At 35.4% G+C, this 16,934-nt stretch overlaps 1 protein-coding gene across 4 annotated transcripts in view; it reads left to right on the forward strand.

Moving 5' to 3' along the window:
• SPATA17 (spermatogenesis associated 17) overlaps positions 1–16,934 on the forward strand; it is a 178,626-nt gene that overhangs the window by 23,822 nt on the left and 137,870 nt on the right. For 3 of the 4 annotated variants that reach the window (XM_032872931.1, XM_032872933.1, XM_032872934.1), the window contains exons 4-5: positions 1,931–1,981; positions 13,864–13,967. In XM_032872931.1, coding sequence (XP_032728822.1) covers positions 1,931–1,981; positions 13,864–13,967 — 155 coding nt within the window. Of the gene's footprint in view, positions 1–1,901; positions 1,982–13,863; positions 13,968–16,934 lie in introns of all 4 variants that reach the window. The other variant, XM_032872932.1, reaches the window with a different exon arrangement.

The following is a 16,934-nucleotide window of genomic DNA, read 5'->3' on the forward strand; positions in this document are numbered from 1 at the left end:
ATTTCACATACCTCTTATAAGTGGGAATATGCAATATTTTTCACATAAATATATTTTTGTTACTTTCCAAAGCAAATACATTTAACATCGGTGATTCACATGAGAATGATAAACTAGAATCAAAGTGCTATTTCACCTTTAGCAATGAAAGTCAGAATTCGTACACTTAAAAGCTAGATTGCTTTTTTCTCTGTCTTCAGAATAAAATTTAACCTCTTATATTTTGGAATTTTACTAATTGTTAAATCGCATACTTTTAGCTACAAAATGTGTTTAGCAACAGCAGTGATCATCCCTTTTATAATCATCAACTATGTCCCAAGCCCCTTAAAAATTTTATCTCATTTTATTCATTTAATCTTCACCTCAACTCTTCAAAGTGCTGTTCCATATTGTGAGCCTGGAAGTTAAGACTGGCTGGCTTTGAGTAACTTGTCCAAAGCCACACATCTGATAAAAGCAACATCAGCACATGAACTCAGGTCTGTGACTTGAAAGCTCACATGCTTTCAGTGCTGCTAACTGAACAGCAACATAATAAGGGTAAGAAACATTATCTCTTTCTGAACCTAGACATTTTAGATATGTAATTTTTAGTGTGTTCCACCTGTGTAAAATCATTTAATGGTTATCTCTGCATCAGTATAACTTGAAGAAATAAGGTATTAAGGTAAATCTTTTAACTTCACCACAAATGACAAGAACTATGCCTTACTTGCTATGACGAAGAATGAGAATTTAAAATGAAGTAACATCACTGTGTTCATTTGTAAATAACATATTGCAGCCAACTGTTTCTTAATTGCTCAGACTGTTGATAAATAATCCAGCCCTGCTGCTCTCCACAGACAATTTGCTTTGGATCAGACCAGGCAATTCAAACAATCCTAATTACAGTGAAACCCTTTTATATGAATTTCTGTTTATTGCAGGGAAGAAAACCCCTATATAAAAGGTTAAGGCACTTAACTCTGATTTTTGACTGAAACACAGCATCTGTTACCTAAGCTCAAGTTATGTTATTCAAATGAATTTTGATTGAATAAAAATGGATAAAATAGTATTTGGATCAAAAATGTATATTTCATTGCTTTTACTATTTATTATACTGTCATGAATTATGTTAAATTTATGTTTTTAATTAAAAGATATAACAGATGTAGAAACTTCATTTAAAGCAATATTTGTCTTGAAATAAGCTATGTTGCTAAATGATTATGTACTGTAACAGAGATTTGTATATTAATAGACAAATGTATCTATACTAGAAAAAAAACAAGACCTTAGGAAGTCTTCCCTATATCAGGGGATTTGCTGTAACATGATATCATTGTATTTATGATTTTATGGTGTTAAAATGAATATTAAATGAAACAAAATTCCCAAGGATTACTCAGGAGGCAGCTAAGTACATAACATTTTGTACAGATGGTTGGAAGGCACAATTTTGCTCCATCACTGCATCCATATCCTTGAACGATTTCGACTGAAGACAGCATTTCTTTGAATTTTTCATTAAACCAGACGTCTTGAAATATGAATTCCTTTTATGTTTCTGTGAGTTTTGGCTAAAAGAACCCCAGTGAATAAATCATACAATACTACGTGTCACCAGCACTTGTGAATATTTCTGCTTTGTTATTCTATTCTCAGTAGAGCACCATTGATTATCAAACTCAGCGGAGAGCATTTTATGATCATATATCTCCATTAGCTCCTAGTTTGACTACCATAGATTTTTCTGGTTAAGCCTGCATTATGTATTAGGAAGCCTATCTCTTCAATACAAAGTTTGATTTCATTTTTCTAACCCCAGAACTCTTATTATGTATTATGTATAAAGATTCTTATCTTTTATATGTAAAAATAGGCTTCACTGTCTTTGTGTAACTGAACTATAGGCCTTTTTTTCTTTTTTCCTGATTCACAGTTCGCATCTTGTGCTATGAAGATGAATTTCTACAACGCAATGGCTGTCAGGGTAAATATTTCTTCACTTGTTAAACAAATGAAAAGTCAATTGTGCCCTGAATTCGCTTTTAATAAAATGAGCAAGCCAGAATAATGCAAATTTGATTGATATGCTAATGGTTAGAGAGAAGAGTACATAGTTAAAAAGTTAGTTATACTAAATAATCTTGGCAGTATTAAAAATTAGAGTAAAATGTAAAACATGTAATTATCAGTGCTTATGTTTTAGAATGTTAAATATCTCTGAGCCATAACTAGAGAAAGACTGTAAATATTAATGAAGCAATGTATTAGTTTCCATATGTCATATAGAATATTGTGATAAATAGATGAACATGGTTCTGGAATATAAGATTCCGGTCCAATACAAATCAATTAGGAATTATTCATATGATTTAGTAGTAATAAAGTCAGTTTCCACCTTAGAAGTTTAATTTCTATTATCTCTATGTTCATTTTTACATGTTACTTTCCTAGTGGAATGCTGAGCTAGTGATTATGAGGCTGGCTTGGTTTCTGCTCAGATTTTGGGAATGGGCACAACAAAAATATTATTTCTCTTGTCTGAGATAGTATGGTAATAGCTTAATTGTGGAGCTATTATAAATGGAAATTACTTTGGTGAATTCCATTAATGTTCTTAAAACTTATGTTGCCTTATTATATTCTCTTTCATTTATCTATTAGTTCTTACTTCTGCTAATAATAGATTTTATTTTGGGTCAAACAGCGTAGTAAAATACCTTCTGAAGGTCCCGTGCAGAAATATGGCAGGTAAATTAACATTTTTTGGTTATTTATACTGCTTTGAGAAGGGTACTTTCCTCTGCAGGTATGGGTGTGTGCCATGAGCCTATCGCAGGGTTGGTCTATCTGTTCTGTCCCTCCCTCCTTTCTTTTCCTTCCTTCCTTCCTTTCTCTTTTGCTCTCTTTCTCTCTCTTTCACTCTCTCTCTCTTCCTTTCTTTCACAATCTTATCTATTCGAGAGAGAGAGACTGCATGAGTGGAGTAGAGGGATAGAGGGAGAGGGAGAAGCAGGCTCCCTGCTGAGCAGGGAACCCGACATGGGGCTTGATCCCAGGACTCCAAGATCATGACCTGAGCCAAAGGTAGACATTTAGCCAACTGAGTCACCCAGGTGCCCCTCTGTCCACCTTTCTGTTCCCCTGTGGTTTAGGGAGAAAAGCAAGAGGAAGAAGTAGATCTTGCTGCTTTTTCCTGAGCCAAAGGCACATACTATAGTAGCAATGGGCTATTTACTTACTAATAATATAGTAGTATAGGAAAATTATTCGGTCTTCTTCTTTCAGTGGGAGTGCTTAAATCTGGGAATTTCGGAGATTTTGATTCTCTGTATAGCTCTGCCAAAGACTTGACTTCTGAGCCTTTAACACTGTTAGATTCTTTTCTTTTCTGCTTACTTTGTGTCGGATGTGTCTCCAAAGTAAAAGGCAATAGATGACTGACTGCAAGCATAATGTACTTGGACTTAAGACTTAGATGTCTACATAGATCACTGGGGAAGATAGAGACATAGAAGACAGGGGTAGAAAAATGCATTCTGGGGGTGCCTGGGTGGCTCGTGGGTTAAAGCCTCTGCCTTCAGCTCAGGTCATGATCCCAGAGTCCTGGGATTGAGCCCCACATCGGGCTCTCTGCTCCGAGGAGAGCTTGCTTCCCACTCTCTCTCTCTGCCTGCCTCTCTGCCTACTTGTGATCTCTGTCTGCAAATAAATAAATAAATAAATCTTTAAAAAAAAAAAAGAAAAATGCATTCTGTTGTTTGCTATTTAGCCCTCCATCTTCCTGTTCAGTTTTGATCTGGCTTGAATCATGATTCTCTTTACCTGTATTAGGCATATCTAAGAAACCTATGTCATTATAGGCCACTTGGAAGGCAGAGTTTTTGACATACTCCCAACATTGAACTAAAAGCTGCATTTCCTACTAGCATCGCCCAAAGTCAACTTGTCTTTGATTATTGTTAGTGAGCAGTGTTGAACTTTACCTGAGTCTTTTGATCATGGAAGACAACAAAGTTTAAAAATATCTCCCACCCTCTGGAAACAGCTTACTGGAAAAAAAAAAAAAAAAAAGAAAGAAAAAAAGTTGCCCTTCACCACATGACTTAGATAAGAGGCACAGATCTGTCCCTTGTTTACCTATGACAAGACCAGGCACAATGCCCCCTTCCCACATTTCTGCTCCTTACCTCATGGATGATGACCACAACTGCTTGCCTCTATCAGTCAGTTTATTAACCAAACTATGGTTAAAGTTCTCTCCTTCCCCGTGTCCCTGAACTTCAGCCAGCATATAATACCTCTTCCTGAGAATAGGCTGGCTTCCTGGTAAAGCATTTTCTGATCTATCCGATTATGCACCCTTTCATCCAACATCTCCACATCTGGTTCTCTCTAGCCTTGTTTATATCTTCCTGTTAAACACACACACACACAAAACTCTTTGTGTCTAATTCTTGACATGCTTATGGATCTTACGGTCAAAGCACTCTGCCTATTGCAGTAGTCCTCTTCATTTGTCATGTTGGTCATTCACTCCCTCCCATGAAATAAAGTCTCTCTTGCTATGTCTGGATTTATTTTTTATGCTACACATTCCAGGAGAGGAGAGGAGAGGTGGGGATGCAGCGATCAATAAAGTGAGGCAGGGGAAGACTTTGAGCTGAGCCACTGATGACACACAGGAATTTTTATAATGAAAACACTTCTCTAATGAAGATGTTCAAAGACTGCCTTCAGAGGTTTGCATGAGTTGACTTGGTAATAGACTGGGTTCTTATTTCACGTTCCTGTGATAAAGCATGAGGCTTACTCGCATGATGGCCAAAATGACCGCCTATCAAAGATTAAATTTTAGGGGCGTCTGGGTGGCTCAGTGGGTTAAAGCCTCTGCCTTCAGCTCAGGTCATGATCCCAGAGTCCTTGGATCGAGCCCCGCATTGGACTCTTTGCTCAGCGGGGAGCTTGCTTCCTCCTCTTTCTTTTTCTCGGCCTTCCTCTCTGCCTACTTGTGATCTCTGTCAAATAAATAAATAAAATCTTAAAAAAAAAAAGATTAAATTTTAGCATTGGTTGATCACAGTGACGAGAACTGAATTTATTTGTAAAATGTGCAGTTCTGCAGAATGGCGCTCTGAAGGTTTTGCTTTTTGCAGGAGTGAGTGGGTGAGGAGACCAGTGTGTGGTCCGCCTACCTTGATGTTGTGCACATCTGAAGGTTACGATCCTGGTTAGAGAGCACTAGCTGAAGTTTTACTTCTAACAGCTATACCTCTGCCTTTTCAGCTCATCAGCTACCGAGTAACCCTGTTCAAAACAACTATCCCTTAAATGTGTTAAATATGGGTGGCTGTGCTTGTCCAAGAAGAAGAACTTCTGAGAGTCCTAGATAACTACCCAAAATTTTTATAATATTCACACAGATCCATGTGTACCCAAATCTCAAATAAGGTTTTCACATACAGTAGAAAAGAAAAACTTTTGTCCTAATTTGCCTTATTACGGAGCTAATTACAAATTATGTTTGACTGCTGACTCTTAGCATGACAGATTATCACCAGTTGCTAATGAGGCTAGTGGAGCATTCCTGAAAATAGAGGGATTTAAAAAATACACTTTTAGCCTATCCATTCCTATATAGATGTCACATTCTTATAATAAAGAATAAATTATATGTATATGATTTTTTAATGTAATAAGTATTCATATCCTGATCTGCTGCATTTATTTTTTAAAGGGTCACCTTCTTTCTAAAAGCTTTATGATCACCCTACCCATGTAGAATTGATCGCTCTCCCTTTTTATGTCCTATTTTACCGTCGACATACTTCTGTTATAGAACCTGTAACATTTTATTATCCTTACTAATTTATATGCCTGTATCCACCCCTTCACACACTGTAAGTCCCTTGGGGCCCAGATCCTATCCTCTTAGTCTTTGTATCTATAGTTCCTGGCTTATAGTAGGTGGTTAAATAAATTTCCCCGAATAAATCAATGAACACTTTTCTACACGAGGAGTAAAACAGTCATTTGTTGTAAATACTTTTTGTTTAAGTCCCTCAGTGTCTGTTGGCAATTATTTAAGCCTTTGCTGGGGGACCTTTAAGACTTTTTTGAGAGGTTATGTGGTATAGATAAATTGGAGGTTATGTGGTATAGATAAATTGGACATGGTAAAGTACTATTTGGTTAGTGCATTTCTCACGTGAATGGAAGAGCTCATGAACTTTGGGACCTTGCTAAAGTATCTTAACATGTATAGGTTTGAAGGAGGTCTGCTATGATAGAAGCTGCTGTCAGAACCCACAGTATGCCTTTTCAAAATCCTGTTGCTGATACGCTGCTAGGCCAGTGACAGTCAATTAATACAGCAATAAATTGCTCAGTAAATTTTTATCTTAGCTCTGGGGGCCCTGTTCCTCCTGTTTCTCTGTGTGACACTTTATTGCCTCTTTGGTCTTTAATTCATCTTTACTCCAGATTAGGGTTCTGCTTTTCCTCCAACATTTTGGATATTCTGTTGTGGATCTTGTCTATATTTGGCCCCCAACTTTTTTTCTTAGTTCTCTTTTTATGCAGCTTTTAGTATCTTATACAAATGTCCTGAACTGATTCAGTTCCTAAACTCATTTCTTTCCACATCCCATTTAAACACACAGTTGTCTATCCTTTTACAGCCTGGCATAGAACTGACTCTCCATTTCTGATGCCAGGGGGTATCTAATTAAGTTCTTGGGTGTCACCTCAGGTCCACCAAACACTGGGCTTAGCAGCTCAGCTTCCTAATAACAGTACTATAAAGAGGCAAGATTACTTTATGTATAGAAAGCCCATTAAAAAATATCCCTAAGTAGCAAAAAAAAAAAAAAAAGTACAGTTTAGTGGGATTATTTCATCCATCCTAGGGTCTATTACTTGTTCCTTTTCCCTGGTACCTTGATTCGTGGTTCTCAACCTTTAGTATTTTCTCTTGCTTATGACTTTTGTTTACTGGCTGCTCCATCCCAGATGAAGCTTCGTCTGTGGAGTGGTATATATCATATACTTAATTCTTCCATTGGTAGGGGGAAGGTCACCTGAGAGGCTGAACGTATATCCAGCCTCAGCCTTGTCTTTGAGGCTCCTATTTCCCCAAGAGAATGGCTCCAGATTTTCACACTTACTACCTGAGAAAAAAATATATAGATATAGATATATAGATATATTTATGTATCTATATAAATATTTTGCTGGCAGATATTTGAGCATACCTTAGTCAGACTGATTGTCTGTGGGAGCTTTATGTCGCAGAGACTGAGCAAGAAAAAGATTGCAATGCCACATATTCCCAAATCTTGGTAAGTCAGAACCATTAGTAAATAATAATAATAAAGAGTTAGCAATTACATGGCAGTCACTACCCTCCGGGCACCAGTCTTAAATATTTTAAATATTTTAACTCTTCTCTCTAATCCTCACAGATTTCATTTAAAAAGATGAGGAAATAGAATCGCAGAATGCTATCTTGCCCAAGGTCCCACAGCTAGTAAGTGATACTGTTAGGAATTGAACCCCAGAGATCTGATACCCACATATGTTCTCATAGTTGAGAACAACTATGTGAACTCTGGACTGAGCTTTATGGGAACTTCATTACTTATGCTCTGGTTTACTTGGTAAACTGATCCCTGGTCCTCACAAGTCAAGAGCATCTTACTATCAATACATTCTACTTAGGGACTTCTAAACTTAGTGACGATTAGTAGGAGACCATGTTGAGTGTTACATGCTTCCCCTTGTAGGCAGAGTTGGATGATAAACCTCTCATTGTAAAAAAAGGCTGGGGCCTTACGTACTGCTCTTGCCAGCATCAGGATTTGTCCTCCATTGTCACCCCAGGACTGCTAGAAACTTCAGCTGCTAATCTCTCTATATGTTAACTCTAAGAATATACTGGTTTTTAGTAAACTAATCATAATGAGGATATATAGTCTGTCACAGAGTTGGAAGTTAACAAAAGTACTCTCTGCAAATTATATGTTCCTTATAATGTCTTTAAAAAGTTTCCATTGGCTTATCTTACACATCTTGAGTCCTCCTTTGCTTGTCTGTTCTGGGACACCTGGCACAGTATCATAGGAATACAAATTTCAGGAAGTGCTCATGTGTAGTATCTTAGAGATCTCTTAAAAAATATGTTCTATTTTTCTTCTCACTTTCAAAATTTATGAGAAATGAAAAACGGAAATAATCTAAAGCTTACAGATTTAAAAATGCTACAGATATAATTGATTATTTCAAATAGAATTCCTTTTACCCTGGAAACTTTGTACATATTACTGATCAATCATATATCCTTACATAATGACACTCTTCTGAGAGCATCTTGGCTGATTCTTTATTATTTCAGTTATTTTAAATGATTTGTCTTGAAATTAGTGTCCCAAAATATTTTAGTTCAGATAGAAATCTTCACTTTAAGAAAAATAAAAACTGTAACAACAAGAGGATCACTAGATTAAATATCACTTAAAAGAGCCGATTTGCAAAGTAACCATAACTTTATTGGCTCTTTCTTCTTAGAGGTCTGGATCTATGAATATAAATTTAAACTTACAAACATTAATCTAGCTTGAAACATCAATTAACCATTTTCTTTTGTTTCCCAATTGTGTCTAAAATATAAAAATATGAGAAATGATTTCTGCGGTGGCTTTAATTAAAAAATAGTTGAATTTGTGTCAGATACATAAGGATCCATTTCAATCTCCTAAACTATTTATAATCCAGTTTTTCTATTTGTAATACTATGAAGCATGTACATTTAAAATAATGACTTCATGATTAGAGGGATAGGGATAAGTAGGAATTTATCAGGAATAATTCAGGAAGTAATTAAGGAAATAATTTAGGAAAAAAATATGGAAGGTCTCTTACATACTAGATATAATTTTAAGCTCTAAGAATACAAATTAATAGAGAAAGATATCCCGAAATGTCAGCCCAAGGAGTAAGAGGATCAGGATCAGATAGACCACCCCAAGCTTTTGCCTAATGATGGATGGATATTTAAATTTTCCATCACCATGCAAAAGAATATTTCTTCTTTCTTCCTACTACTTGTAGTACCAGTAACATTGTGAAATAATTAAATAAATTTGTAGTGAAAGGGAATATAAAATCATGTAGAGTGGGGAAACAATATTGAAGGGAAGAAACTGCATATAGAATGATTATCCAGAATCTTATCTTAGTTAGAAATATCTGGTTAAGATTTCCATTTATATGTATGTTTTTGACATCATAATTCAGTGACACCTAGTATGAATTTTTTTTTTTAACCACACTGCTCTTTTATTCAATGGAACATCCCCCTTTAACGCAGTGTTGAATCATACACCGAAAAAAAAGCCCAGAGAAATTTCTGCAGATAAACCAGTGAGAAGAACGCACGTTCTACATTCTTGTCAACATAATCACTCCACGAAGAGGGAAGGGAAGAAAAAAGCAGAACGAAAAACAAGGGGCTCAAACCCCTAGACACTGCAAAACATTTAGACGTTTGGGATTAAAATAAAATTTGAAAGGAAACCTTCCAGGAAGGAGAAGAACAAATGGAATCTGAGGCAGCTCAGGCGCTCAGGGAGCAGAGAGAGGACTCTCTGGGATGGCGGACAAGCCTGAGGCGGCCCCAGCGATCACCGGCAGGGGTGCCAGGATGGGTTTCGGCCCCGGACCTGGAAATTAACCCACTACCCTATAAAGGTGGCAAAGACAAAATGTTACACTACAAAAAAACAAAAAAACAAAAAACAAAAACAAAACCAACAACTCTGGGGTGGTCGTGGCAACCTTAAAAATCTTAGAACCAAAGGACCTTCTCCCCCCACCCCAAACAGACTGACATTAATGGCCAAAGCTTGCACCTAAAACCATTTGCTCCCTCCTCTCCTTGGGAAGAGAAGAACAAGGAATGGAGAAAAAGGAAAGGAATCTAATTGCAGCAGAAGATCGGGGAAGAGCATCTCCTTGGATGGAGTCTGAAGAAAGGAAGAGATAATCTAGTATGAAATTTTGATGTTACTGTTTTTTAAAGACCTTTGAAAATTTAGTAAACCTACTTTTCTGTGCTTACTGTATAATCTAGAATGTTGAACATTCTAATAAATCAGAGCATAGTTATGAGTAAGATTCTGTTTGTATGCTCTCAAATACATTTAGACCATTGATACTAGGTAGGTTATTATCAGTTAATAGAAATTTTGTTTTTCATGTCTTCATTTTAATTTTAGGTGAGAAGACTTTTTTTTCTTTTGATAACAGTAATGTTACTATGAATTTTGAGGAATAAAAGTAGACCAATGGAGGGGAAATCTTTTCTATGAACAGATGGCTTTTGGTATATCAAGGTTTTGCCATTTGTTTTAGTGCTTAAAATAAACATTATTTATAAGACCACTTACATTTTGATGTTACTTAATGAGGAATATGCATCATTGATTTGACTAGCTTAAGAGGTCATTTAGAACTTGCCAGTTAACAAGCTGTAATCTGCTGAACACACAATGACTTTGTTTAAAATTATCTATTCAGAGCTGATCAATGACAATAATTGTTTTATACCAATCACTTCTGAAAGTTGCTAATTACTTTGAAGGACATGAATACTAGTCTTTTTTTTTTTTTTTTTTTGAAGTCATAACCCATTCACCTTGAAATTAAGAAGAAATGTTATTGAAAAGTCATCTTGCCTCTTGAAAGAACTTTTTTTTTTTTAATTGAAAGTTGATTCACTATACTGGAATATCAACAGGAAATGTAGGCAAAATTGAAGATGTCATTTGTTCTTATAAGAAAAAGTATAGTAGAATCTCCACGGTATTCTATCTTATATCAGTTAAGGATTGGATAAACTGGACTCCTTATAGCATAGGAAAATGGTATCTTTTAAATGAAAAAACACATGCACGTACTTTAAGATTATCATGAGAATTAAAGCAGTTAATGTATACCTGGCATATTCATGAGCTCAATAAATTTTAGATCCTTCTTCACTTCACTGGATGGTAGCATCTTCACTTGGTCAAACACCCAGATTCTTTCTTCTTTTACCTACTCACCTCTAGCAAGACCATTTAGAGATAGATTGATTATCAATCAATATTATTAACGTGGGTGAGTTTTAATTTGTTACTTTAACCATCATTTGCTTAGTATGTGCCTTAATACCCAGGTTAATACCAGTCTGAATAAAAGGATTTGTCTTGAAAAGGACTTTTAGCCTGCCTTTGGGTAGGTGTCTAGGGAGTTCGGATATTAGAAGATCCCCTGGAGAACACACCAATAATGTACTCTGTGGAGTGGTTGGTGCTGCTTCTTTAGGTGTCCTTCCTGTTCACATGGATTCAGTTTCAGTTTTGTCCTTTAAGACTTCTTTTCTCAGAATGGGCATACACAGCACTCTAATGTGACCTAGTCATGAATCAACATCTTTCCTTTTTCCTTCTCAGTACTCCAGCATGCATCTTTTATGTTTTCTGGCACATTGAATCTTGTTTTATTTAGATTTTAATGATGTTTTCATGTTACAAGTAGTTCCTACCTTAATACTATTTGATATGCTGATATTTGTCCATTCTTCCTAAATCACTTCTATTGCTGATGATGAATTTTCTGTCCGTACTTTTGTCTGAAAGTGTTCTCTTCTTTTATTGTATGACTGTACATGCAGTAGAAGTATGGTATAATATTTGAAGTCATCCCACCAGCTCTATGACCAAAAGCAATGATTTAACCTAGATATCAGTGTCCCCTCCTTTCAATGAGACTAATAATAATCTCTACCTCAAAATGATTCTCTAATGATTAAGTTAGATGAGCCAGGAAAATATTCACTTATTTGCATGTATGATTTATATACATACACATATTCCAACTGATTATTCTTTTCATTAGGAAAGTGGTTTGTATTAGTTCCTCATCTTTCTTTGTCATCTTTAATACAGTTTGGTCGAATTAGAGGGAAATAGTTTCTAAAATGAGTATACACCTTTAGAAAAAAATAATTTTTCTTATTTAATGAATTTCTAAAGATCATTTGAAAAGTATTTGGAAAGATGCATTTTATAACATTGTTACACTACCATGCTTTTCTACTTGGTGTTACTTTCTAGAATTATTATCTCTGATTTCATTGTTCTTACAAGCTACTTTGCATATCTTCAGTGATTTTTGTCATTCTCATAGTGGGAGATTAACTAAAACAGTTCTTCAGAATTTTCATGTTCTGTATCTTAGATTGTAAAATACCTTTTAAATGGCCATGCTTTAAAATACGGTAAAATATAGGAGAATACAAATAAAGCATTTTTCCTGTATATTCTTACAGATCCAGCATTCAAGTTATAAAAAATTTTAGGCTCAACGTATTTAGTGTAAAAAGAATTGGCTTTTGGGATAAAGCACATTGGACAAATGTAGAGTGTCTATATTAATCACCCTTTGCTATTTAAAAAAAATGTTTAGAGAAGGTGTGTGTTCTTAGCTTAGCTAACTCTACAAAACATTGGAAGGACTTCATATCCAAAAATACATGTACACTGCCATAAAATTTTAGGGAATGAAGTTAAATCTTCATGTAAGGTTAATATTTTTTTTTATCTTTTGTTGTTTTGTCTTCCTTTACTTCTTTAAAGAAGTTGTGTTTTTATTGTTGTTGTTTTTCACAAAAGTAAAATCTAGGCATTATTATGTTTTTGTTTTGAGTTTTCTAATAGAGATTATATTAGCAAAGATAAAATGGAAAGAGATTGATTTCTCATGACTACTAGAGCATAATAAGGCATGAAGTAGCCCACATAAGTTTGTTCTTTGAGACCCCCCATACTCCTCCGATCTAAAAAAAAATAGGTGCTTTCAACAGAAATGTTTGTCCATTGAAAATTGCATTTCAATCTATTCCCAGTTCTGTATTTTAATGGCTTAGAAGATGGTCGCTGAAGTCCTAATGTAATTTCTGGATTCATCACCAATGGCTATATAATTATAAGGAAATTTCTCTTTTTAGCAGTTTTCTCATCTGTAAATAAGAGGATAAGAGTCTTTCTCATAGGAGTATTCGAAAGATTACTACAGGGGCACCAGGGTGGCTCAGTGGGTTAAAGTCTCTGCCTTCGGCTCAGGTCATGATCCCAGTGTTCTGGGATAGAGCCCCACATCGGGCTTTCTGCTCAGCAGGGAGTCTGTTTCCCCCTTTCTCTCTGCCTGCCTCTCTGCCTGCTTGTGATCTCTGGCTGTCAAATAAATAAATAAATAAAATCTTCAAAAAAATTTAAAAAATAAAGATTAATACATGCAAAACTCTTAGAATAGTGCCTTACACATAATAAAACAATAAATGTTAGCTATTATTATTGTTAAGTACTAAAATGTCATGATGAAGATATAAGACAACATTTTGTTTAAAGATTTTGAAACCACCAAATTTTAAAAGCCCATTTGAAAATTGATTTTAATGAGACCAAATATAATCTTCAAGTCAGTGATTTATGAAAAATAAAAAATCGGTTTTGGAAGGAAGTGGAAGTGGTAGAGATTGATAAAGCAAAATTTTATTTGTTCTGTAGTTAATTTCACATTTAGTGTTTGTGAAAAATTATAAATTTTTAAAAATCTAATAACCTCTAAGTATGTTTTGTCTTTAAAATATTTTATAATAAATCTGAGTACAATACATTTGCACCTATTTATACTGTTATATTAGTTGGAAAGCCCAAGACTTTGTTTGATGTGAGTTATCATCCATCACTGCCTTAATTTTGAAGAACTGTTAATGTTTTCACTAAAAATGCTCACTGGCATATTTTATCTTTTTATTTACTTCAATAGATTCAAAGGCGATGGCGAGGCTATAGGATTCGGAAATATTGCTTTAATTATTTTTATTTGAAGGAGTACCTGAGAGCTGTTTCAGAGACCAACGATGCAATTAGGTGAGTATTCTACTAGAGACAATTTCAAAAAGGTTACATAATAGATGTTGATCATTATCATACTTAGGAATACTTGTTAGAATTCAGTGATGTTTTAGACAGAAATTTATTGGTAAGATAGAGATAGATGATTCTGTTTACCTTAAAATTTATTGTTGTCATATTTTTAAATATATTATATTTTTGACTATAAATGAGATTATTTATGTGTTCAGTAGGCCTCTCTGATTCTATGCAAAAATTTTGGTAGCATTATCTCATTTTGAGATGGATTTATCTATAAAATGATTCCATAGATGAAGATTTAAAGTATGATAAGCCTCAGATGCATTTTGAGAAATATGATCAATAGTAAGAACTTGCCTCTCAAAGGAGAAAATATTACGGAACATAATTAAAATGGACTATTTACTATCAGCTTTTTTTTCTTTGAACACATAGAAGCACCTGGATTTAGATCATAGGATGATGTCTTCTGTAAATTTATGTAAAGTAAGCTATTGTAACACTCTTCAGTCAACTTTACCAAAGCTCTATGTGTAAGTTTTCACATAACTTCAAATACATATTTTTCCCTTTTGTTATAAGCCTGTTCTAATAACATATAAGTGGCCATATGCTTTTAATATGTTTAGATAAAAAAAGAAATAATAACAGTTGCCGTTTATGTAGTCATTTTAGTGTTTTCCCCACATACCGTATCTTATTTTACTCTTAAAATTCTTTGAACTAAAAAGAATAATTGCACAATAAATTGTTAAAATAAGATTTTTGCCTGAGACCCTAAAGTTACATATACCACAAGAAATATCTGAAAACTGATTTTTCTAACTTTTAAATTTCCCACATATGTGTACATATGTGATAGGTCATATGTGTACATATGTGTACATATGTGATGTGTACATAGGATCTGGTCTTTGGAGATTAAATGTCGGGTATTTGTAAGGTTGATTTCTTTGGAAATCAAAAAAAAAAGGTCTGGAAGGGTTGCAGCAGGATTTGATCAGTTGGAGAAGCTGGAAAACTCAGAAATGTGGATGCCAGGTGACTGCTATTTGATTTCTTCCTTAAGAAATCCAAGGTCCTGGAGATGGGCTGGCTTTCTGTAAATGGCAGGCTTGAGCCGATCTAGAGGAAAGAGCTAGCAGAATATGCAAGAAAGGGAATTTGAGCAGGGCAAGGACTAAGGTGAGATAAATGAGGCTCCTAAGGCACAAAAGTTGAAGAGGTGTTTGCTGGCAGGGCCATGCAGGTACCAACTCTGCACTTTTACAGCCCCAAAAGGGCATCCTTAAATTGTACACTGGAGAGGCCTCTCTTGCTTCACCCTAGCCCATCACTGGTAGAGGAAGGTTCTCAAAGAGACAAGTATGTGAAATGCTGACTCAGAGATTCCTAGGACCTCCTCCTCAAGATCAGTCATTTCCTAGAATTGCTCAAGAATTCAGGAATACAGCTTATTTACTAGATTACTGGCTTATTACAAAATGATACAACTCAGAAACAGCCAGGTGGAAGAGATGCATAGTGCAAAAGATGGGGCTGTCAGACCATCCTCCTAGCATCTCCATCTGAATTCTCTTAAGTTCAGGGGTTTTTATGGAGGCTTCCTTAGTTAGGTATGATTGATTAAATCTTTAACCATTAGTGATTACCTCAACTTCCAGCCCCTCTCCTCTTCAGGTATGTTAGAAGTGAATTGGGGTGGAGCTTAAAGTCCCAACCTTCTAATCACATGATTGGCTTTCCTGGCCGGCCCCATGAGCATGCACCAGTCATCTCATTAGCATGCTGAAAGACACTTAACCACTTTGAAGAAATTTCTAGGGTTTTGGAATTGGGTGTTGTAAAAAGACAGTGTTGAGGAAGGACCAAAGTAGTGCTCTGGGAGTATTAGGAGGCCTTCTTGGCTCAAAATATAGCCCTACAGATAACGTGTATGTCTCTATGTATGTGAACGGGTTTAGCTTTTATTGTTCTTACTGCTTTTACAGTCTCCTCTTGTAGATCTATAGCAAAGATAGCGTTCCTGTGCATTTCCTCATTTAGTTCTGTGTCCCCTGCCAGTCTGGTGGTGTAGTTCAGGAAGTCTGCCACAGTCAAGTTTTGCTCTACAATATTCTTCTGACCAAGGAGAGTTGTTTTTCCCCAAGTATGCCAGCTATTTTTAAGAATTATGCACCTCTCTCTGAGATGTGCATCTTAAGATATCTTGTCTCCGTGACATCTCTAATCCTGGTTGAATTTTAACTACTCTTGGTGGCCCTTCTTCATATATTACTCTTAAGTGTTTCTAATTTTACTGATGATAGGGTTTCCTTTTATTTTCTTATTGCCTTTCTTGTTGTATGGAAGTTTAAGAGAAGAAGGGGTAGAGACATATCTATTCCACTATCTCAAAATTGGAAATACGTAGTTTACTTTCTAATATAAATCACAGTCTATTTTCCTTTCTGTTGCATATGCAGTTTTATAAATGTAATGAAAGCATGCTACGGAGTACCATAGAGGAAACACAGAAGCAGAACATCTAAGGCAAAGATAGGTGTTAGTCAGTGTAAGAGTGGGAGTCTGAGATTAGGGACATTTCTCAGAGGCTGTGAAGCTGAGCCATGAAGGTTGTGCAGAAATTAGGACATTAGCACAGGAAATCTCACTGAGGTTGATGCAAGGAAGATGATAGAAGGTTGAGTTAAAGATAAATCCAGGCAGTGTAGTAGGAAACATATCATAACAGTGCATTTCAGACCATGTTAAAGAACATTGGGGTAGACTTCTCTTTTAAGAAGAGCGACGGGCGTGATTACATTTGTGCTATGGCATCCACATTTGATTGTATTTTTCATAATATTTATTTTTAAATAGTCTAGTGATTATTAAAAGCATCTTTAGAGTCATAATTTTACTGAGATAGTGTCATTTTCCTTCTCATAGAAGAACATAAAACATTTGTTTGGATTATTT

This window comes from Lontra canadensis, unplaced genomic scaffold (assembly GCF_010015895.1).
Source record: "Lontra canadensis isolate GAN:19392208 unplaced genomic scaffold, GSC_riverotter_1.0 scaffold46, whole genome shotgun sequence".
NCBI classification, from domain to species: Eukaryota; Metazoa; Chordata; class Mammalia; order Carnivora; family Mustelidae; genus Lontra; species Lontra canadensis.